This window comes from Sinohyriopsis cumingii, chromosome 8, assembly GCF_028554795.1.
Source record: "Sinohyriopsis cumingii isolate HCF-2022 chromosome 8, ASM2855479v2, whole genome shotgun sequence".
NCBI lineage: Eukaryota > Metazoa > Mollusca > Bivalvia > Unionida > Unionidae > Sinohyriopsis > Sinohyriopsis cumingii.
Window position 1 is genome coordinate 47763849 of NC_142968.1, and position 25409 is coordinate 47789257.

The window sequence follows — 25409 nt, forward strand, 5'->3', positions numbered from 1 at the left end:
TTAAACTTTATCTTGGAAATAACATATACTCGATATACGCCGGTAATTGGTACGGTGAAATAAAATCCGATAATACCTTTTTTAGGGTCCCAATTATAATTGTATGTCTTAAACACAAATGGCACATTGCAGACAATATTTTTTGTTTCTACCTCCGTTGGTATCGAAATTCGCGATAATTTTCCAAGTTTCATTGACGATATTTTTGTGTTGATATCGTCAATTTCTTTACCTAATTGCTTTACGTCAGTGGCGTGACCAGTTTTATCGACGGATTGGTCAATCTTTGCTGTTGCAGCAAAAAGTTTCGTGTTTAAATCTCGAATTTCTCCGTCGTACGTTGATGTATCGACTTTTTGACGCGCTAATTCACGTACCACGTTAATTTCATCGTTGATGGATTTTATTTGTCCTTGCATCAAGTTAATCCCCTTGGTAAATTCAGGAACAACAACATTACCGAGTTTAATAATTTCCTCGTTGATTTTTTTGTTGAGATCGTCGATCGATGGTTTCTGACCCATCGAGATATTTACTTCGTTAATTTCGGCAAGAATATTAGTAATTTCCTCGTTGATTTTTTTTATTTTTTTGTTGAGATCGTCGATTGATGTTTTATCGATTTTCTGACTCATCGAGATATTTACTTCGTTAATTTTGGCAAGAATATTAGTAATTTCCTCGTTGATTTTTTTTATTTTCTCGCTAAGATCGTCATGTGATGCTTGATCTGATACGGAGGAAGTATCACTGGATGTTTTTATATTCTCGTCAAATTTTTTGCTAAATTTAGCTAAAATATCGTCAAGTTTTTTAAGATCGTTATTTAGTTTGTTAAGTCTTTTTGTCATTCTATCTTGAAGTTCGTCGTGTAATGCTTTATCGGCCTTCAGGGGTAACTTTGCTATAATATCGGCGATATCAGCAACAGATTTTAATACCATCTCCGATTGGCGAGTAAATTGACTAATGTGATCGCGGTATTCGTCTCGCTTGATTATGTCAGTTATTTTAACGTTGCTAGTTTGTAATCGCCCTTCTGTATTTTGAAAAACAGCAACTTCACCAGGATCAACTTCTGACAGCGATAAAAGATTGTTAATATCGCTCTTGGTTGCAAACTTTGATGTATCGATGTCGACTGCGTCTTTTTTTTCTTTCCTAAAGAGAGATCTACCGTAAATGTCAACCATGATATTTATCTACGGTATATTCAAATAAAATTTTGCGATAAGGATTGGATGATTTTGAAATTGCATCAAGGACATTAATTGACTCTGGACCGCATATTGGTGGATCCGCTAATGTTTGTGTTGGAAGTGTTGAATACCAAACTGGAAGTTTTAATTTTGACACATATTTGATAAATTCATTTGGCGGTGCTAATCCATATGAGTCGAAGTAAATAACTTCGCGAGGATTAATCGCGTAGGCAACCCAGTGAGTGCCAGGACCGGAATTTTCATCGAGATTTATTATTCCTGTCTCGGTGGGATTTGGTTTATCTGGTAGTTGATCTCGCATAAATACGCCTCTGAAAAATTTTATTTTCCTTTTTTTTGCTTCACTGATTAAATCTAAATTTGAGGTTGGTAAGCTCGACTTAACCCGGATCCGTACGGGGGTCGTCTTAGGTAAAGGCCGGATCCTTGTTGCGTCTGCAGCACTTTTGCTAGAAGAGAGAAGGGGGAGAGAAATCCTCCCTTTTTTTTGCGATATCCTCTTCCAACAACTTTTCCTGCTATTGCGGAACCTATCCCTCCAAGTGCGCCCAATCCTAATGCTTTTGCACCTGCTATTATCCCAGGTATAAGCGCAGCCAATGGAAAAATACCACCTACTTTGATCATATCTCTGATTGCTCCTATTGAGAGATTCAAGCGAATACCAGTATTTGCTGATCTGGCTCTGGTGAAATGTCCGTGTTGATTTTTAGTTAACGATAGTTTGTTAGGTCCACCGTGAAGTTGATTACTTTTTAAGGTTAAACTTAAACCTCGTCGCGCTGTTGTTGCTGCATGAAGTTTTTTCACCTGACCCGGGGTCAGAGTTACGCTGACGTGATCGTATGGCATATTAATAATCACTTAATCTAAATTTAGAATTTATTACATGTTCTCTACGGGTGCATCGATAACTCTCATTCTACCGCTGATGCCTTCCAGGAACATTGTTCTATCACTGAGAATTACTGCGAATACCTTATATAAATTATTTCCTGTTCGAATTCTAGCTTTGAAATGAATATCGACGACGGATTGCTTTATCAAATCGAGATGTTCCAAGGAAAAGTAATAAATAGGATAAAGTTTATTAAAATCTAGTTGTGATATTTGCAATCCAGTATCGATATTTTGATCGCGACCCATGAAACTTAACAATCGATGATATGCGCGAGCTGTCGAATAATTTTCAAAATTGATGGATATTTCCTCGGATGGCTCCTGTTGGCCATTTACTCTCAGTGACACGTTTGTTGCGTGAATATTATCGAATATCATGTGGCTATATAATTGATGATATCTTCGTGTATGCAAAAAAGCGACAAAGATATGACGTGGCGCAGAGGTACCTTGCTGCGATGCAATGCGCCAAGTAAAATCACCATCAATATCAGTAGTTGTGGAATCTGTTGTTGTTGTTAGCCATGACATGATAGATTTACCACCTTGATTCATAAATGATAATAATTTTTCTTCCACGATTAATGATGGAGTCATCGCTGGCATCCACAAGGTAAATTTTAGTAATCTTACCCTACCTCCATGATTCGTGGTATCATTTGCACCTACCACGTTCGTTTGGTAATTGATATCACCTTCTCGCCAAATAGCATCATTACTATCTGCTTTTCTAATAAATGTTACGGTATGCTTTGCTCCGTAAATAACTTTTCTAAAATGCCTGCAAAATCCAAATATATGAGATAACGGAATAGCACAAGAGAATTTTCTACGTATATCCCACAACATGGATTTTCTCGTGGCAAATCCAAGATTATAATCAGGATTAGTGCCGAGGGGAAGATCTTGGACAGTATTAATAAGGACTGGGGGGGCGGCGCGATCTCTAGGTTGTCCGATATCAAGCGGTCTATTATCGGGACGATCAGAATTATCTTTGGCAAACATCATACCCGGACCAGCTGATCTGGTAAAATCATCCGAGTATCTCGCTAGACCTATTATCGTTGTTGCTAAATCAACATCATTGGTAATTGACTCAATCTCTTTTCCATCAATCATGTAAGTGGCGCTCTTGAATAATGCCATAATACCGTTATTAACAAATCCGACTCTAAAATCTGCTCCATAGAGAGTAACGCCGTCATCTCTAGTAATTTCACCGGTAACTTCGATATATGCCTCAGATGGAAGAAAATATCTTGTTGTATCGTGAACTTGAATTTCCAGGCGATTATCAGTATTTGGTGTAACTGTGTCGTACGAGAAATACTGGAAATCTCGCACTGATGTATCCCTACCTACTGGTTCATCCATGTCAAATACTTCATTTGACACTTGTGAGAACATTTATTATTAATAATATCGTCTAAAACGAAGACCATCGCCTGAAACAAAACTTGTATTTGCTAGATTTGTCCTAGCAACATCCTGCGCTAGATTTGTCTTAGCAACTTCCTGTGCTAGATTTGTTATAGCAGCTTCCTGTGCTAGATCATTTATTTTTTTATTTGCCGCATCATTTATGGCCTTACTGACTTCGGGTGGCATTTCGCTGGTAATGGGTAATTTGACGGGTTGTTTTTTACGTACTAAACTTAATATTTTATTTTTGATAGCGTTGAAGCCTTTACTGGCCAAATTACCGATACCAGAAACAGCAGTCTCACCTATCTTTCCTATTGCTTTTAATCCTAGTTGTTTTACCATTGGTCCAATTTTAGGTATTACTCGCGTGACAAGACTTCCAATGATATCGCCAAATCCATTACCGTGAATATATTTGTATACTGGCAATCGAGAGTTTACTATGCGGACCTGATTAGGTCTGCGTTGATGTTTATGAACAATCATATTATTTCAATTGTGTTGATTTAATCGATGAGTTCATCGACAAACTCTTTATAAATGTGAGAATCGATGATACCACCACGGAATAATCGCTGACAAATATCTGATGCTTCGTTGACTATCTCACGGGAGTTATTTCCGGCTCGCTTTCCTCCGATTAATACTTCGAGGCGAGATACATCGTTGACAACACTATCGGGACAAACTGAATATCCACTTCCTGTTTTTTTTGTTTCTGGAGATTCCAATGGCGTTACGTAGAATAAATCGTCTGACGGCGATGAAGATTTCTTCTCCTCTGATGGTGATCCCGGCGATGTCCCTGACGATGTCAGTGGTGAATATATTTCTGGTGGAGATGGGGGAGTCCCAGCCGGGTGTCTTTCTAGTTTTTTACCCTCAGGATCGTATAATAAATATTTCTCAGTGGGACCCCTGTAGTTTGACGCTGTTGGTTCCGGAGGTGGGGGGCGCCAAGAGGGGAATTCAGAAGGTCTCCTTGGATATAATGTGGGAGAGAGAAGAGGAGAGTGGTGAAGATCAAAGGAAAATGATTCAGAACTATCACTTTTAGGCGGTGAACCTTTATCTTTAGGTGATGAACTTTTACTTTTGGGTGACGAACTTTTACTTTTGGGTGGCGAAATTGTCTTTTTTGCACTTGCAAATCTGTATTTAATAACATCTGATGAAAATTTTCCAAAATTTTCATCATCATATATTATTGGTTTTTCTAAACTACCAAAATACATTATTGCTAGCCAATCAATTTCGTCAAGTTTATCAACATCAATATCTTTTCGTAAAAGTAATCTTTTATTTTCCGGAGAATTATCCGCAGCCATCTGAACTACTGAATCATAGTTGCGGGTTAAATGCAGCATTTTTTCATCCAAATAATTTCTAGCAGATATTTTAGGATTAATTGTAAACAAACTACTAGCCGGTGATAATATATGTTCGGGAACAATTATCGGTTCATCACTCTGATCTTTTTTCTTTCTTGATTTTCTTTCTTTTTTCTGTGGTGGAATATCTTCCTTTGGTCTAGCTCCTAATTCCTCTGGTTGAAATATTGGCTCCTGTAGTTGAATATCTTCCTGTGGTGCTGCTTTTCTTCCTCGTGTTTTAGTTTTTTCTTTTCTTTCTTGTTGTTTTCTTTCTTTCTCTTGCTGTTTTCTTCTTTCTCTTGCTGTTTTCTTTCTTCCGCCATTTGTTTATTATGATCATATCTATCGTCTGCTGCTGCCATAAATCTTCTAAAAGATGGATCCCTTTCACTCGCTTGCGTTTTTCCATCATAAATTCTAAATAACATACTAAACCAACTTTTACGAGTTGGATATCTTTCTCTTCCTATATCAGACAAATAATCATTTCGAATACTGAACATATCTTCAGCAAGTTGACCAAATTGATCTAAACTATATATCGTAGATAGCGGTTGTGATATTATATTCCATCCCTCATCAGTGAAATTTTCTCTTAAATCATCGATATCAAATTTCCTTTTTTTTACTCCAGGTTTTCTCCCTCTAGGTCTTGCTTCAGTTTTTCCTTTACGACCTACTTTAAAGGCAATTGCAGGTTGTCCACCCTGTTGCGCTGCCGCTGCTGCTATTGCTAATCGATCGGGTAACGTTCGTGATTGCTCCTCAATACCTTTCAACGCACGAAAAATTCCACGTTTTCTGGCTTCCTCATCTTCCTTATCTTTTTCGTCACCATATACAGTTTGTTCAATTGTTTTAGTAACTGGCTTCAACCATTTTGCCGAAGTTTCTAAAATTCCATGTTGCATATCTTCGTAACCACGAACATTTTTCTTAAATAATTGTTTTGTCGGAATAAACTTCTTTAATGCCGCTAATTGCTCTCGCGCTAATCTGGCAGAATGAGGTTCTCCAACTGTGCTAGTTTTCCGGCTCATCTTATTTTCAAAGATATTGTTTTATTGTGAAATAAAATTAATATCCGCAGCCCAAATTTGCAATCACAAATAAATTTTACAATATCCCCCCCAAAAAATGCTGCTATTTTTTTTATGCCCGAAAATGCAATTTTGGGGGAGATTTTGCGGATTATTTTTCGTAGGAGGTTTTATTTTTGAATTCTGAGGCTTCTACGGAGAAATGTTTGGTGGGAGGCTTAAATTTATCTGAGCCACCTGGTCTGTACGCCTTCCCTGCTGCTATATATATATATATATATATATATATATATATATATATATATATATATATATATATATATACGTTCAGTGCTCTTTTTTCAAGAATATGCGTACATATATACATTTTATGTTGTATGTGATTTTTATTACAATTAATGGAGCTGTGTTAACGTACCTGACATGATTTTGTGATCATCTGCACTACTTATGTAGATATGCCTTAGATATATAATAGATATGCCATCTACATTCAGATTCTAGTTAAGATCTGAACTCTCATTTTGGCATTTGGAAAAAGATGTTAGAAACGTGTTATGCGGGTATATCAGTTACATTAAGTATCGTTGTTAAAAACTATATGTATTTTGTAAGCTGCTTTTGTGAGCTGTTGATCACGCTACATCATACAGTGTAAATGTGTACTCAGTCCTAACGCCAGTAGTTATATCATTATATGTATTATATATTATGTTTGTAGTGAGTAGATAGTGAGTAGATAGTGAGCAAATCGCATATTTATGAATTCACAAAATTTATGGTAGTGGATACGTTAGCCTTGGTACCGTTACAATGCGGTAATTCTGAGTTACATTCTGAGTTACACCATGTATCATGTATCGTTAAGTGAGAACAGTTACAGCTAAGTGATGCACGAGAGGTAGCAGAACATACAACTGTTACATATCTGTCCTGGCACAAGAGGACTCCCATTAGTTAGTGCAAGTGCGAGCGATATATAACAGGCTTTAACTCATTTAGCAACTTTAAACGGACATCACTGTAAACCGTTGACATGGATGACAAGCTAGAAACAGATGAGCGGTACAGTACTGATGAAAAGTCCGACATAGAAGAAGACTTGATAGCAACTCAGACTGAGAAAAATATATGCCTTCAAATCGATTCGAAATTTGGAACTTTGGACAGAGATGAATTTAAAAAGATGTATATGGAATTTGATGTGCAGAATTTAAAAGCCATAAGACTATCACTACACGACCTGGCTAAATTGGAAAATGTCAATTATCCTGTGACTCGTATAGTTGAGAGGACAGTAAGATGTGACAGTGCGCCTCTAGAGGAGAGATTAACTGAGGATATAGTTATTCTATACCATTTCTTAACAGGAGATAACAACTTATCTGAAGTGAAAAGCCTTACGTCGAATCAGAAGCCAAGCACGGGTATGCTTGGTAGCAATACATGTGTGAGCTGAGCATCTAAAAGAAAAGGATCTAACAAACAGTCTCAGCGATCTGAACCAGAACCAGAACCAGAACAGGTGACAAAGTTCTCGGAACATAATTCAGTACCATCTCTTTCAATTGATGAAAATGACAGTTCAGTAACAACAGAGCACTTATGCAAGATAATAGACCTAAAACATTTTATACAAAGCAGTATTCAACGAATGAAAGATGACATTAGAAATGATATGAAAATTGAGCTTGACAAGATACGTAAAGAACCGCACAGTAGAGATGTTAACTCGACTAGACTACAATCGGAATCAGAAAGACGCAAAGAGGAAGAGAAGAAGTTATCCAAAGACAATCTGGCCTTGAGAATATCATTTAGGGAGAAGAATAACCAGCTGGAAGGTATGATGGCTCACCAACTGTTTCTACACAAATTGCTAGGAGATAGAGTATGTAATAAGGATAAAGAAAATGTAACTATAAAATGCGCGGCACAGACTCAAACATTACTAGCTGATATAGTGTGTATGGGCAGACCTTCAATTGAAACACAAACGGCAAATACGGCGATTGTGATAAATGCTCTTGACCCTGATTGTACCAAACGGTGGAAGCATTTATCGGACCAAACAGAATATACGGCCAACAACAAAGAAGGGTCGTATGAAATCCACTGGCTTAAGGGAAGGAGTGGCGCTGACTCTGTCCACCATACCCAATACCTCAAATAAAGAACATACAGTAATTAAAGATAACGGTGTACGTGGTTATCACCACAATCAGAAACACTCAGCACGAGTACATACAAGAAACAACGACAGGGACAGAAGGTCACCATACGCAAACAACTCGGGCACCTCATCGAAGGACGTGGAGAAGAAACAAAACAATCGATGTCATCACAACCAACAGAAACTGCAGACCACAAAAACGTGTGAGGATCTCGTATGAACGTCGGGTTCTAATATCAAGGATACCGGTTGACAGAACGATAGAGGAGATGAGAACTTGTATAAAAAAACACGTTAAAATAAAAGGGGTAGAAGTAATAGACTCTCAAATCTTAAAGCATTGGTGAGTAAGAGGAGGGAAAGGACACATTTGCTGCTTTAGTCACGGTAGATGAGTTAGACTTTGAGAAGGTTTTAGAGAAAGGTTTTTGGCCGAATTTCTTTCGGGCAAGAGAATGGTATGAGGATTATGGTGATAAGAACACCAAGCGGTACTGGCGCAACTAAATAAAGGAGCAGTAAGTCTCATACATATATTATGGTCAATTATTTTATAGTCATTGCAATACTTGTGTTAAAAATCTATTTTTTTAAGTCAACAAATGTCTACTCATACATTTCGTCTGATGACATGGAACGTAAAAGGAGTCATGTATAGGTCACATTACTTGTACTCTTTGCTAAATGAGGTAGATGTTGCAGTGCTTAATGAGCACTGGTTATTCCCGGAGCAGCTCGATTTCCTAGACAATATACATCCAGAGTTTAAATCTTTTCTTACTCTCTGACAATAGGCTAACAGTGAATTTTGAAGAAAGGCTAAGACATACAGGGTTCAAGGGAATAGCAATCTTATATAGGAATTCACTCTTCGTTAATCCCTTGGCGAGCGCTGGAAGCTATAGAGTTTTAGGGATAGAGGTAAAATGTAACGATATACTTAAATATTTCTTTTATTCGGGGCACATTTGCCATCAACTAATTTTCCTATTGCAAGTTACTCTGAAACAATAGAATAATTGAAGGATCAGTTTGATATATTCTTTAAAGAAGACATTCCCATACTCGCCGGAGACTTCACTGGCCAGTTAAGTCCACTGTTTAACTCCGAAACAATTGTCTAACATCAAACGCTAGAGGCGCTATTCTAGAAATGTTTCTGAGCGATAGGCATTTAGTATCTGTTAATAGTCAATCCATTTGAGAAGGGCCTGATTTTACTTTTTTCTCAACCGACGCCAAATCTGAATCTTTGCTAGACCATATACTATTGCAACAAAATAAATTCGACTTAGTGGTTAAGGAAGAAATAATAGATGATCATCCTTTGAACATTTCAGATATCATCCTGTAAAAACTGAGATTGTCAGACCTTTTGTACATAATACGACAATGGCTGACGAGCATATAATTCTTTCCACAAATTGGAAGAAAGCCTCGGCAGAACAAATAAATAGGTATAAGGAAGCAACACGCAATGCAGTTTTAGCGCAACTGCATAAGGCAGAACTAGTGACAAATGTCGATATTGAAATTTTTATTCTAGACACGGTAAAGATTTACAGGACGCAGCTTCTAGGTGTCTGCCCATAAAGAGGTTTTGCCTGTTCACTAACCCCTAATGGAAACTACTAAATGTAAAAAGTTTCACACGGAAATGCGGCTGAAACGTAGGGTATAGATTTCTTATGGTATGTCAAGAGGCTGGGAATATGTAATACGCGAACTATAAGAAAGCGAAGAAACTATTTGCGAAAGAATTTTTGAGAGCTAAAGAAATGTGCGATAGCGAACAGTTCAGTGAGCTTGAAAAGGCTGCATAGCTCGATATTTCCACCTTCTATAGGTTTATAAGGAATAAAAGACACAAACGTGATTAGACTCAAGAAATTGAATCAAACAGAAAAATTGTACGCGACCACGAATCTATTAGAGAGTTATGGGCAAATCATTTTTCCAGTTTGTCACTACCTGACAATACTTATCTGTACGATGAGAATCATTGCCAGATGGTCTTAACAGAGGTTAGAAAACAGAGCACAGAAACCTATTCCCACTTTGATGAAGTTGTTGATAAAATTCCCACTAGAGAAGAAATCAGTAGTGCAATTAGTTCTCTCAATAAAGATAAGGCATGTGGTCACGAAGTTATTGTTGCTGAGCATTTACTGTTTGCGGACACTCCAAGCAGTGTACAGTTACTTGAAATTATATTCATAAAAGCGTACGAGGCCGAGAAGTACCCGTGCCACTTTAAACAATGTTTGGTAATACCAATATTTAAAGGAGGGGGAAAGAACAAATTAGATATGAATAATTACCGTGATATAACTATAGTTACAGTCTCCAGAAAGTCCTAGAACTAATTATACTTAATAGACTACATATATTTTCTAATCAGCTTTCTTTTTCGAATCCATTGCAACAGAGTTTTAGAAATAATTGTGGTAGTATCACTGTAGCGTTCTGTATTAAAGAATCTATATGCTACTGTATGGATAAAGATACTCCTGTCTATGATACATTTCTTGATAATGCTAAAGCTTTCAACACAGTTTGGCACAACGGGTTATTCTACAAGTTGTACAGACTTGGCATCAAAGGGAAGACCTGGCGCATCACGAAAGACTCATTTGAGAGAGTAACAAGTTCTGTTTTATTTGCGGGCAAGCAGTCCAAACGCTTCGATATTAGGGAGGGTGTAGGACAGGGCCGTATCTTGTCTGCCTGGTTCTTTCTTGTAATGATAGATGACTTGATCACGGAATAAGATCACACTTTGCGAGGTATAAAACTTGTCGATCTCCACCTGCCTTGTGTCTTATTAGCGGATGACACAACTGTAATGTCTAATTCGCATCATTCAATGCAACAGATGCTTGATACAATTTCTAACTATGTGAAAAGGGGGAGATTAAAATATAACGCAGATAAAAGTTGCACCATCTTGCTTACTGATAAAAGAACGACTGGTATTCTGTTTTTTCTCTTCTACAAATCTCCAATTCCGGTAGTCAAAAGTAAGAAGTATGCCGGCATACCTCTAAAATACAACTTAAAACCAAACGACGCGATAAAAGAAGCATGCGATAAAGGCAAACATTTGAATGAACCCTTTAACAAGTCTGAAAATTTGGAAAATAATTATTCTACCTTCGGTCTTATATGGATGTGAACTATAGTCGGGTATCACAAACTCCAATACAGAAGAACTTGAGTTATGTCAGAGATGTGCAGGGCGACGTATGCAAGCTTTCGAGAAATATTCGCCTACAGAGGTAACGCGTAGTACCTTAGGACTCTGGTCAATGGAAGCTTACATATATAGGACGAAATTGTTCTTTTTCAACCGAATGTGTAAGGGCGATTGGACTTTTGTCTGGAAAAAGACTTTCATTATGCGTTTATGTCAGTATCTGACCAACCCGCTAAAATAGACGGGATTTATACCAGATATTGACAAAATAACTAAGAAATATGATATGGGAAGTGTTCTTTTAGACTATGCAGTAAGAGTACAAACAGAAGGAAAAATTCTTTGGAATCGGCATAATATTGATATTATTCCAAATGAAGAGACTACCTGGAGAACAAATATGGAACTAAGGGATGATTTTATTCACTTCCGAAACATTCATTTGGACCTGAAACCAAGTAGTATATGGTTTCTTGGGCGTAAATTTCCATCCATGTTATGGCCTTTCTTTGAAATAATGAAACTATATATCATGCCTGTTGGTAAAGTTAAGATATGCGAACTGTGGAAAAGAGCCTGTTGACAGAGCGAACCATCTTATTTTAGGCTGCGAAATGCTACTTGAAGAACGAAACGTTTTCTTTGAGAGAGTGATTGACTCTTTAGAGGTGAGAGGCGGGGTTAACTTATTTAATCAAGAAGATGATATATTGTTGGAGACTCTACATGGAAGTAGGGTTGACTGAATGTCGTCTATTGACGATGATGTATGGGATAGACTCATGGTGGTGACGGCAAACCTCATAGCTTCATTCTACAATAAAATGTATGCCCTACTATCAACCAACATGTCCAAACATAACAGCAATAATAAGTAGTAAATTATCATTAACTATATATATATATGTGTGTGTGTGTATGTATGTGTGTATATGTGTGTATATGTGTATGTGTGTGTATGTATGTATGTATGTATGTATGTATGTATGTATGTATGTATGTATGTATGTATGTATGTATGTATGTAGATGTGCATGTGTGTATATGCATATATATGTATATGTGTGTGTATGTGTATATATGTATATATATGTATGTGTATATGTATATGTATATGTGTGTGTATATGTGTGTATATATATATATATATATATATATATATATATATATATATATATATATATATATATATATATATAGTTGTGTGTGTGCGTTTATGTATGTGTTTATGTGTATTTCCTATAGATTACTATATGGTTTTATGTATTTATATATCTCATCTTGTAAATGCGTTAGTTGACGATGTATTTATATTGCTTGCTTTCTCGTCTATGCTGTGTCTCATAATCCGTATTTTTATTAACCTGATGTAATCTTTGTTGAAGAGGTAATGAAGTCAGTTAGTCATACATAAATAAATGCATGCATGAACGCACACATGCATACAAGTACATATATATATATATATATATATATATATATATATATATATATATATATGCATAGACACATGTGTCATGTAGAAAGAAATTACATATATAATTGCACTGGTATAAGATTTCCATTTCCTTTTCGTTACTATTTGAAAGTTAATGTTAAGCACATAACGATATAGACATATTAACATTTTCGAAATATTATCATCATCAAGCAATTGTAAAAGATCAGTGCCATGCTAAACCAAATGCTAGTTAGCTCTGATTACAGATTTGCATAATTGCAGGTATTGACATATTTCGTTTTGTCCATACGGTAGCTGACACAGTACTACTCTTGTATTTTTGTCATTTCTCTGTTGTATTTCATGATCTTGTATTATCCTGAATTTGATTAATCTGATGAAGTCTTTGCTGAAGAGGAACTGAAGTCAGTCAGTCAGTCAGTCAGTCATACATACATACATACAGCAACAGATGACAGCGATGCACGACCGTATTAAGTTTACTGAACTTGACACCTTTTCATTAGGTCATGGGAAACAACTCTCAGACATTAGACTGTTTGATGAATGTAACGTTCAGGTGACAGAGAGACCCATTATGGGATAATTTTCTCTAGTCTGTGTCTAAAAAGATTGTGCTCGCTGGTTTTACTTGTGTATATGCAGAGTCGAACCAGACTGGCCAATCCGATTGTTCCTTGCTAAAAACTGTTAAACTTCAATATGCTAATTTAAGATACGGTTTTCCTACAACGTATGCTACTTAGGTATCTTTCTGAAGCTAATGCTATACTTTTTCTCTTCATTTCGTACATATTTAGAGGGATCACTAATCATGTGCTGCATCTCTTCCCGTGGTTATATTTCTTTATTTACATTTTTATTACACATTTAGTTAATAGCGAAATGCATAAATTCAATTATCTTTAGTCACTGAAAGAACGAAACATATACATATCAGACAAGACTCTGTCATATAGAAGGCAAAAGGAACCTAAATAGAAGAATAATCTAAAGAAAGTAAAACACAATGGAAATAAACTTTCTTGCTTTATATGTATGTGCATATTTATATATAGTGGTTGCAGTGTTACTTTTAGGCTGCATTTCTCGTTAATTTTAAAACTTATATGCTAATTAACTAGCAAACTCAATCATAGCAATGTCTTTCTGAACAAACGTTTATATTCTTGATATAAACAAATAACAAAAACGAAAACCCTCTTATCATTATATGGGTACAGAAATAATGCATAGTGCCAAGATTTTGACATGTACTAATGCATTCAGCATATGGATTAAAAGTTATGAATGACGTTTTATGTGTCGAGCAAATTCGTGATTTCTCGTGACCTGTTGTATCCATTATTCTATTTGGGACTGAATCCTGATAAGATATGATCGTATATAAGACGTATTATATACACTCCTGATTTTATTTCCACATTCAGTCCACACTGAGGGTTACATCATTTTTAGGATGCGTGCGGTGGGTTTGCTTATTTTCCTTTGTATCATTCTATACTGTAAAAGCTTTTTGAGTTACATCAAGGTATCTTTTATGATTAGAATTCAACGTTTGTCTCATGCCCACGTGTACACTTGGATCTTGTACTTAATTATGTGAATTGAGATAAGCATGAGAACAGCATGGTAAATTATTGTATTAGCTGGGAGTTGCAGTTTGTTCTAGATCAATTTGCCTGATTTTATTTCTTAGTGTAATTTGAATTTGTGACTTTTAAATTCAAGCGAAATTTCCGACCATGACAGTGTAAGCATGTATATTTTTTTTGTTGTTAACACCTTTGAAATAAGAGCATGTGTTTAATTTCCTTGTGATAACATGCACGAGAGAGAGAGAGAGAGAGAGAGAGAGAGAGAGAGAATACCATACATTATAAATATGAAATTATATATTATGGATATTGAACTATGGAATTGATCGACTTATGTGACATGATTTGTTTGTTATGTTAAAAATTCTAAATTACAGGAAGTACTCTCTGGTCTTTTGTGTGTGGCTCTCGCCTTTTCATATGTAGAAGGAGGTGAGTAGCGAAGAGAGAACAAATTAGTCACAAAGAACCTAAAGCACAAAGGTTGCTATTTGGCTCAAATGTTATATAATTCTCTTAGTTATATAGAGTTGCATCAATTAGTTGCTCTGTTAACATTACACAGTTGCAATATACTCCTAATAATTATGTATTCGTACATTAAAAAGGAAAATAAAACCCCAATAACAATAAGCTATAAAATGCATTAAACGTGGTCAGCCTCAGTATATTCGTTCTCTTTGTAAAGCATTTAATTTTGTGTAGACTGACAAAGTATATAACGGATGATAGACAAGTTCATTTCTAAATCAGTACTGTAAACTTGATCGAACTTTTCTTTAAGTGCATGCGTATTTAGAGCGACGTTAACTTTCAAGAAGATATAAAGGCATGAAGATTAGAAGCAGATTAACAACTTGTATAGAAATATAAACACAGTCATTACAAATAGATAGATATATATAGATAAATATATAGATAAATATGCAAAAAATGAAAAGCTTGTTTGCAGAAATCTACAAAATGAATCATGTAATCAAAGAAAGAAAAACTTTTAAATCGCCCTGACTAAAAATAGGCCACATAAAAAATAAGGAAGTTTATGTCGCAAGCACGCCATTTAATGTCTGCTTACAACCTACGAGTTCATGCTCAATTTGAAACTTATAGGTCGCCTCGGGGTGCATGGGACACACTTTATGAAGGATGGGCATCGTGTGTTTCTGTCTGGGACAAACCAAGCCTGGGTTAATTATGCTCATGACTTTGGGAACCATCAGTACCAACATGCCAAACAAAAGTATGAGCAGACATTGCAAGAAATCCAAGCTGCCGGTGGCAACTCCATACGTAAGCCAGAACAATCATTTTGCCCCTTTTGTCATCGAAACAATATAACATTTCTTTTCTTTCCTTTTGATATTTTGGATAATTATCCTTTTGACTTGCGATTTCGTTCTACCACCGCTCATACGAAAATAGTTTCTTCGTAATACGTGATTGCAACCTAACACAAATGAGATAAAATAAATTGTTGCAGTCGAATGCAACTTTCAAGCTTTAATAGCAAGCTAGAAAGATCGAGATCCCCGCAGTAAAATCAGAGTAAGGAGCGTATGGAATCGAACTGGAGGAAAACATTTCGTGAGTTATATAACCAAACGTCTCTCGTATAAAAAGATAATTCTGTGCTAATAATATTAGTGAAAATATTTCACATGGTGATGATACTATATATATGAAATTTTCAAAATGTTGGAAAATTTAGATTTTCAGTTTCAACAACTGGTATCTCTCGGGGTTTTTATTTTCTGAATAAACATTCTAACTAAATTGTCAAAGCGTCTAATTGATTACTAGTTAAGGCTTAGTAAGAAAAGTGAAAAGCAACTCTGTCTATCTTTATGTAGGTGTTTGGGTCCACATAGAGGGGGAAAGTACTCCATTGTTTGACGGCGGTGGTCACGTTACCGGCACTGACCAGGCTCACACTCTAGTTAACGAGATGAAGGAATACTTAACAGCCGCCCAGCATCACCAGATCCTCGTTTTCTTCACTTTGTGGAATGCAGCAGTTAACCAGCAGACACACGCTAGACTCGATGGTCTCATCAGGGACACTGGAAAACTTGAATCTTATATCAGTAAGACACAAAAGCCCTAGGATGCTCATATATCTATATGATACGAGTATTAACGCACCATGCTCTTCAACATACCGGTTTGGTTAATATGAAATGAAAGAAGGATATTTGTTGTATCTGTTACACGAGTGAAGAAGGGATAATTACTAAATAAAAGGGGATTATCGATTTTAGATCAGCAGGATCATATGGCTAAATTACGTAATTATGCGCTCACAGTGAATAACCAGTAGTATAAAAGGACAGACATGCGAGCGAAATGTTTGGAACGTAATTAAACATGTAGCAACAGAGAGGACGAATACTCCAAAATAGAGGACAGAATAGGTATCAGCATTGGTATGTACCAACGGAGTAGGCCTATTGGCAATGGCGTACTGAGGGGTGGGAGTGGTTTGCGGTCCGCCCGGGTGAAAGCCAGAAAGGCGGTGGGTGCCATCAATTACAAGCCGTTTCGCAAAATCTATAAGTAGCCGTAAAGCCAATGGTTATTAATGCTGAATAACGGTGTTCAGACTACTCCAGAGTTCTTCAGGAAGACATATTGCTCATGTATGCTACACGAGCTAACTAAGAATGTTTTTGTAGATGACTACATTTACTGCAACGCAATCAATAATACATGTTCCTTCATAGGCTTGCTTTTCAGCAGAAATGCTATATTAGTCAGAGAGCTTATGTTCAGTTTAGTTTCATAGCTCCATCATGGTGTATTGTTGATTTTCCCATATCAATAAATCAACTTACATAACCAGAGAAGTTTGTTTGATTTGGATATTTAACGTAACTTTAACAATTTTTCTTTCATATCGCTACGATGTCAGCAGTGTAGCAGTTTATAGTGATGTCTAGCACTGGGGCATCATGCCGCAGACATGTAGTCATCTACAAAAACATTCTTAGTGTGTTCGTGTAGCATACATGAGCAATATGTCTTCCTGAAGAACTCTGGACTAGTCTGAACACTCCACTCACTTAGGTTATACTGTCTGCCATTAAGCATTCAGCTTTAAGGTGGTCTGGTGTCAGCCGCTACCAACATAGGGGTTATAACATAAACGTGCAACACTGTGTATCGTTATTTCCTTGAGCAACTTCACTTACTGAAAAGACAGAAACAATTTTATGGACACACTAGGAGTAAATGATATCGTTGAAGAATTGTGTGGAACGAAGACTCAAATGTTTTGGTCCAGCTACTTTCTTTTGCCCTACCCATTTCAGATGTAGGGAAATGAACTTAATGAACTTAAGACATAAATACTCTTTATCATCAGAAAACAGGGACATCATGACGACCGTACACACGTCGCTCATTTAGCTGTCTCGGATCAGGCGACCACCTCGCATTTGAACCAAAACACGAAGTCAGTGTCTCCGATCAAATAGCTGCACTTCGTTCGCAATGCGAAACGTGTTGAATACATGCACTGCCCTATCGATCCCAGATTCATTTTGGGTGTCACGAAAGCTGCACTAAAATTCCTGCTTTCTGTCGGCTTCGTGTGGGCATCTTCGACTGCCTTCGCACAAAGAGTGTTTCTGGTCTTCGGTTAACTCCACTGTAGTGGCCCACCAATCTATTCCACTATTTTAAGGCTTTGTCGCTGCAATGTGTGCGTATGGGCCTGCCTTGTAGACATTATTACGTGCTCACTTAGTGGGTAAAAGACCCTGCAATATGGCCAAACCGTCCTCCCTGCTGCTAATGCTTTGACCTGAGAGTACCTTAAAAATTTGCCAACAAGAAAAACGGTTAAGAAACGAAAGTCTTCATATGTGTGTAGTAGCTGGAAAATGGTTTCCAGATAACTATTTGTTAAACATTGTCAGGAGTTAAGAAGCTATATTTAATTCTACTTTAAAAATATGATATAGCAATAAGCTGGACAAATACAGAGTATTATTTTAGATCGTAAGATGTCTGATAATTTACAGTTTTACCGCAGAAATTGAACGATATACGATATGAACCTGTAACGTAACCGAAGCCTAATTTAATACAATTAGTTGGATTTTTTAATGTAGCCGATGACTTGAGACCTGCCACATCAGAATGTAACCAAATAATGTGGGGTTTCATCTTAGTCGTTAAAAATGTAGCAAAAGCTTTTCAGAATCATTTTAAAAATAAATTTACATAAACTACAAATAATTTTGTCAAACCATTTGATGAGATGTTATGAACATGATGGGTGAAATGAAAGAACTGGTTTCATGTCTAATATAATGTTCCGTAGGGCCAATCAAATGAATGTGTGAATGAATTATGTATGAATTTTGTTTTCTGCGAAATATATGGTGAACCAAATGAATTAGTTACTCTAACATCTGCATCTTCTTCTTATTTTTATTTTGGGTGATGAGAATATATTATTTTCTTATCGCTGATATCATTAACACCTTTCTTTGATATTTATTGAGAGAGAGAGAGAGAGAGAGAGAGAGAGAGAGAAAGAGAGAGAGAGAGAGATTCAAGAATTTATTTATCTAATCCATCTAGAAAATGCCCTGATACCAATGGTTAATGGACTTAAGGACCATCCTGGTCTTGGAGGCTGGGATATAATTAACGAGCCGGAGGGAGAGCTGAAACCAGGTGAGATCAACAGCGATCCTTGCTACGACACACGTCCTCTAACAAACAGTGGTGCGGGATGGGCAGGACGCCTCTACACAGTACAAGAAATGCAGAGGTTAGAATCCTAAATGTTAAACATGTATATTTAAAGGAGTGTGTGTGCGTCATTTGGATTTTTGACGTTGATTTGAAGAAATTTCAGTCATATCGCTGTGATGTCTACAGTGTGACAGTTTATAGTGATGTGTAGTATTGGGGCATTATGATGCAGACATGTAGCAGTCCCAGCCAGTCACATTATCCTGACACGAGGCCCACCAGCTCTAGCTCTAATCTCTTAATGCTGAGCGCCAAGAGAAACATCTGCTAGTACCATTTTTATACGTCATTTTTATAAATCCGCCGGGTTCCGAACCCTCTAACTTCCGCGTCCGATACGGACGCTCTAACCACTAGGCCACCGGAGCAGTCTATATTTAAACGATACATGACACTCTCGTAGATCCAAACTGCTTTGACATGCGCCTATCGTACACACGGGCATATACATTCTAGGTCTTTTAATGCAAAGTTTGTATATGGATCAAACTCTTAACTGTTTTTGTTGTGTGTATATCTTGCAATGCTTTTGAATGAGATATTATTAAAAGATATTATTGAAATTTTTAACTTAAACATCATCACATTTTATTAAGTCCGTTATAAAAATATATGATCCCTATACTGAATTATAGCATCAACATGGAATTGGGTAGAGGTGGATTTTAGCTGTAGTGAAAAATACAGTAGATTCACCCGATAATGGCATAAAAAACGTATAGTGTCAAATTGCAATGCGGGGGTAGGGAGGTGCACCTGTTGAAAAAGAGTGGTATTCTTGACAATTATTCCATTGAAGGTATATGATTACTACGTACAAAAATATGTGAGTATTTTCAAAATGTCTCGGTGAGCTGGGTCTCTAAGATGTAATCCTTACACAGAGGCTGACATAATTTTATGATCATTAGCGGTGGCCAGCTAAACATATTTGTTTCACAAAACTGTCACCGTTTAAGCTTACAGCATTGTTCATGAACGTTTGCTGATATGATGTTAACATTTTATGTATATATTTAAACTCGAGGTAAGAGACCAATGGACACGGGTTATTTTAAACTATTGAACATGGGACTAAAGGGAGCATTAGAGCTAACGTACAAAATTTATAAATTCTATAGAGTCGACTTTATTCATTGCCTCGATAAGACACATTGTGCACATTTGACCCACTAGTCTACGAGAACTCATCATTTAATCTCTGATTACTCCAGCATTCCAGGTTTGGCATTTGCCCGAAGAACACGCTGCATTTGTGACGCATAACATGTACACCCGGTTATTGCCGTGTTGGTCTTGACAGGGCTGTTAGACTTGATTTGATCGTCGTGTGTGTATGTATGTATGTGTGTGTGTGTGTGTGTGTGTGTGTTTGTTTTGGTGTCATTTCTCGCTCTCATTCTCTTTGCACACGTGTGTGTGTGTGTGTGTGTGTGTGTGTGTGTGTATGATACTACTATGGCAATCGACAGTAGGTGAGATTGCTGCGTCTTCAGGCGGAATTTAACGGGTATATGTCTTTATTAAATAACTAGTATACTGTAAAGCGTGAAGGACTATAATCCACAACTTTTGTATCACCAGTTTATGCTACAAGCATTAAAAATATATTCTGTCACCTGATGTGAATTACCTCTGTCGAGTAAACTTAACGACATCAGGTGACACGTTGTGTCCTTGATGAATCCGTTTACCGGATTTAAGAAATGCTATTTAATATTACATGTTAGGCTGCATACCGTAGTTAAAATTCGTAAGGAGAACGAATATGGCATTAACAACATTTCTATAGTTTTATTTATAAATAAAATTATCTATTTCAGAATAGTTCTGTTTTGATTTGTCGCCAACAGTTTCTGGATTTTGATTGGAAAAAAAACGATCTTGTATGATTTTGTATAAATTGTTTGTGAAGAAGAATTGATTTATCGCTCGCAATCAGTTTTTGTAATATGTATGCATTCACATTAGTAATAACACATTTGTAATAACTGATATATCAATGAATATGTCGTGTAAAATTCAATGAATACCAAACTATATAAACAAGGTTATTAAAGTAGATGCAAATAAACTATGTAAAGTCTAGCTATTTTGTTAACAGCAAAATATCGGTCCTGCATCACCAACGAGACAAACAATTTAATTAGGTTGGCCTCGGGGTATCTGGGTAAAACTAACATGGCATGTTGATGCAATAGTTATATATCACGATCATCCGAATAGGCCCAAACTCTAAAAATTTGCATACAAGCTGAGAACGTAATGAGAAGTAACATAGTGATTGCAACTTTTGAAGCTCTTACTCTGTTTTAGTAGTATGGTTTATGATGCCACGATTTACAGCGGACTACTGCAAATATCTTATATTTGTCATGATCATTTTTAACAGATTACACATTGTCGTAATATATTCAACCAATCGCAATCCTACTACATTGACAGATTCCCAAGTATATAAATGTTCCTGTAGTGAGATGGTTTGGATGAATGGTATAATTTTGCAAACAGTCTACTCTTAAACAGTAATCTCTTTCTTTAGGTTCATCAACTGGCAGGCTGACGCTATCAGACGAGTGGACCCACATGCTATGGTGACAGTTGGATCTTGGAATACTAAGGCCAATACCGACAAGTTTGGTTTCCATAACTACTGGAAGGACGCCTGCCTTATTAAGGCGGGAGGAGGAACAAAACATTTGGTAAGGACCAGTTGCATGCATTTCACTTTTAAATGAGACATATGCTTCCCTGCCAGAACTAAACACACACTAAAATCGGAATTAAATTTTAACATATCGCCAGATATATTTGAATGAATTTGTGATTCACATATCAAATATTTAATTTACTACGGTATAGCACCAAAGTCTGAACATAATTAGTACAAGAATTGACATTCACGTATATAACACTGATATCAGGAATAGTTTATCCATGAATCTTTACCACTTTGTCTTCATTGTTGGCGAAAAATAAGTTCAAGCAAAAACAATTCAACTTTGATGCGATAAGCCACAAGCTTACATTATTACTTTAATTGATGAAAATATTAGCTACAATTTGTTTGTAATTTGTTAGACATTAATGTTGGAAACGTGTTTTTCAAAAGTACTCGTACTTTGATGAGACTGCTTTATATTGCAATAAAACCTATGATGAAAATAATGTACATCTAGCACACATTTACTCCATCTAGAAGACTATATTTTATGAAGTTTTATCAAAGATTAAATTGAACACTTTTAATTCATGCAAATAATGCTTATTTGAAGATGTGAAGAAATTGACGGAATAAGAAAAGGGTTAGCACATACGGGATTTAAACCCATTTGCGAGATTTAAACCCATTTATGAGATTTTATCCCATTTACGCTTTATTAACCAATCAAAACGTTGTGAATTTAAGAAAAATAAACGACGGTAGTATTTACGATTCATAAAAATCCATTATAAAATGTTCCTCATCTATGCATTTGCTATTTTACAATGACCAATTATACATTTCAAGAATGTTTCTTTGAAAACACTCGTGATAATTTACCAATACTCTTAATTACCAACAGGGAACATTGACGTTCTACCAGGTCCATACCTACTCTGACTCGGCCAACCACTTTGATGGTGTCTCCCCAATGCAGGTTCTCCTTTGCATTTATCATGTTTTGAAATGAAAATCATACATACAACACACCCAGACACCCCCCAGACAGACAGACACACACACACACACACACACACACACACACACACACATATATATATATATATATATATATATATATATATATATATATATATATATATATATATATATATATACTAGAATGTTGGTTAAATAAAAACGTAAATGGAAGCCACCGATAGAAGCAATGCAGTAATGTGCATAAATTCTTGCAAGTTTGGAATGACAATAACAAAAAGAGATTAAGTAATTGATTTTAGTGCAATTCATTCTTATTATGTACAGTTCCATGTCCATGATTCATGTGTTGCTACAGAAGAACATTTTCTTCATACAAACATATTCCTATGTACTGATGATTGCGGATATTGGGGGTTGGGGATGGTAGCGGATGAAAGGGAATGGTGATAGCAGATGATAAGAGGGGTTAGTTATGGTTGCGGATAAAGGGGGTTTGAAGCATATTATTTTCTCAACGTTACATTCATCACAATAAATACTCACTAAAATTTGTTTATTTTCGTTTTCTTAAGTTCGGAAGCTATTAACCCATTTATCTACTTTTTCCATCTGTAATCCTCGTTTTACGTTGTTTATATCCTTAGTCGATTTATTTAATTAAGGTATTATTTGTTAATATGAAGATCGTTTTGTGTTAAATTACGCCAATGTCCTTCAGTACCATTCACTGACTTTTTGTCTCTTTTATCCGCGCAGAAAAACGCAGCGGAATTTGGTCTAGATAAACCCGTTGTAATTGGGGAGTTTAATCAGGATCACGGAGGTGGTATGAACATTCAACAGCTTTTCGACCACTCCTACAACGGCGGTTATGCAGGTGCCTGGACGTGGTCCGTAACTGATACTAACTGGCAAACCCAGCGAGCTGGAATGACACACATCAAGGGCAAAAATGATCAAAGCAAAGGTGGCCTGGTGCATTTCAGTGTTTAAATAAAGTTATCAACGGAGTTAACAAGAAAATACAAATAATCCCTCTTGCTAATTTTTATTATGCAAATTATAATTGAATTCTTATACAGTGATGTTGATTACAACGTAGCAGCTGATAAAAGGTACTTCTCAGCCAAAATCTAAGTTTTCAACTCCACCGATCCATGTATGTATACATTCCTTATGGCTTGCTCGATGCACGTTTGGTTTTGCACAACTTTTCCATATGCATTTGGTACTTCGCAAGTGTGTAAAATCGCCTGAGAACTTGACAAAATGTGACCTTCCACTCCCATTACTATCAACTTTAACAAATGTACTACAAAAGCATTTCCATAGAAATGACAAAATGTTTATTCGTCTACAATGATGCTAGTTTACAGTTTCTTTGCTCGTTATAGTTATCAGTGAACACTTCAGCGTGATATAAGGTTCACTTGCTCTGAATTGCATTTTACATATAATTTCCTGTAATTTCTTTGTCTTGTTGATATTTTTGTGGCAGTATAAGACAATTCAATACTCATAGAACTCACTGTCACATCAATAAGCGCATCTACGTTGATATCCCTTAGATTTGCTTTATTTTATTTACATGTTTGTTAAGAACAGACAACTGCCTACATACAAACTAGAAATAATACGAAGTAACACAGTTCCAATATGAAGATCATTTTTGTGTTAAATTACTCTATCATCATTGTTACAGATGTAAACGAAGCAAAGCACTTGTGGAATTTATTGAAAATAGTTAAAGTGTATTGATCAGAAATATTAAATAAAATTACACTTATTACAATAAATTATCCCACTGAAAATTCATCCTAGCTCCGCTAGATGGTGAGCAGGAAACAACACAGAAACTTCAGACAACTAACAGAAACCTACATACGCAAATCAAATATAAGGAAACAGTCAATGTGCGCACAGTGGTTGAAAAGCAAAACCTAGTGTATATGTATTATTATCTCTATCAGTACCAAGTATTGCCCACACGTGGCACAACAACACAAGGCGAGTTGACTGACACTATCAGCAATGAGTCCCAATTTCAACAGACTCATGTTATCTTGTCCTGATAGTAAGCGCTAGGGCACAAACTTATTTATATTTGCTTTTGTCTGACATTTGCCTCTTTGTAATTATGACACCAAAAATGTACAGTTGTAGGATACCTTGCACCCTTTCTGACGTAAAATGTGAATTGTCTCATTGCTGATATTAGAAAATGGATTAGTGTCAAAACGTTTTGTGCCTTGTTTCTAGAACACAGGAGCACACAGTTAGGCTTGTCATTATAAACATATGACATGTTAACATGCGACCAGTCACATACATTGATTAGCTTAGACAACTAAACATATGTTATGTTGTATGCATTTTACTCTGCAAAATAACACGCAGTATCGTTCACGTTCATGGTTACGCCGACTTCGTTAGGATGAACAGGTAAATCATTTACATGGGTAACAAATAAAAGAAGTCCTAAAGTGGATCTTTAGGGAACGCCTGTATTGATGACTATGCTAATTGATTTCTGTTTGAGAGTAAATAAACCCAATAATTCAGGATTATTGATTCCATATTGTTTAAAGATCTGCAAAAGACAGTGC

At 36.2% G+C, this 25409-nt stretch overlaps 1 protein-coding gene across 1 annotated transcript; it reads left to right on the top strand.

Moving 5' to 3' along the window:
• Positions 1 to 14165: 14165 nt before the first annotated feature.
• LOC149793436 (mannan endo-1,4-beta-mannosidase-like) lies at positions 14166 to 24270 on the top strand. Its single transcript, XM_089967430.1, has 8 exons — positions 14166 to 14263; positions 14771 to 14825; positions 15504 to 15683; positions 16244 to 16477; positions 18981 to 19173; positions 21700 to 21859; positions 22724 to 22798; positions 23560 to 24270. Exons 1-8 carry the CDS (start codon positions 14255 to 14257, stop codon positions 23794 to 23796), a joined length of 1143 nt encoding a protein of 380 aa, XP_089823556.1. The 5' UTR covers positions 14166 to 14254; the 3' UTR covers positions 23797 to 24270.
• The last annotated feature ends 1139 nt before the right edge of the window (positions 24271 to 25409 follow it).

Bases quoted from the DNA above. Each gene is read 5' to 3' on its own strand.
- LOC149793436 (XM_089967430.1), top strand. The intron at 21,860-22,723 runs GTAAGGACCAGT...AATTACCAACAG, and splicing joins GAGGAGGAACAAAACATTTG to GGAACATTGACGTTCTACCA. The intron at 22,799-23,559 runs GTTCTCCTTTGC...TTATCCGCGCAG, and splicing joins ATGGTGTCTCCCCAATGCAG to AAAAACGCAGCGGAATTTGG.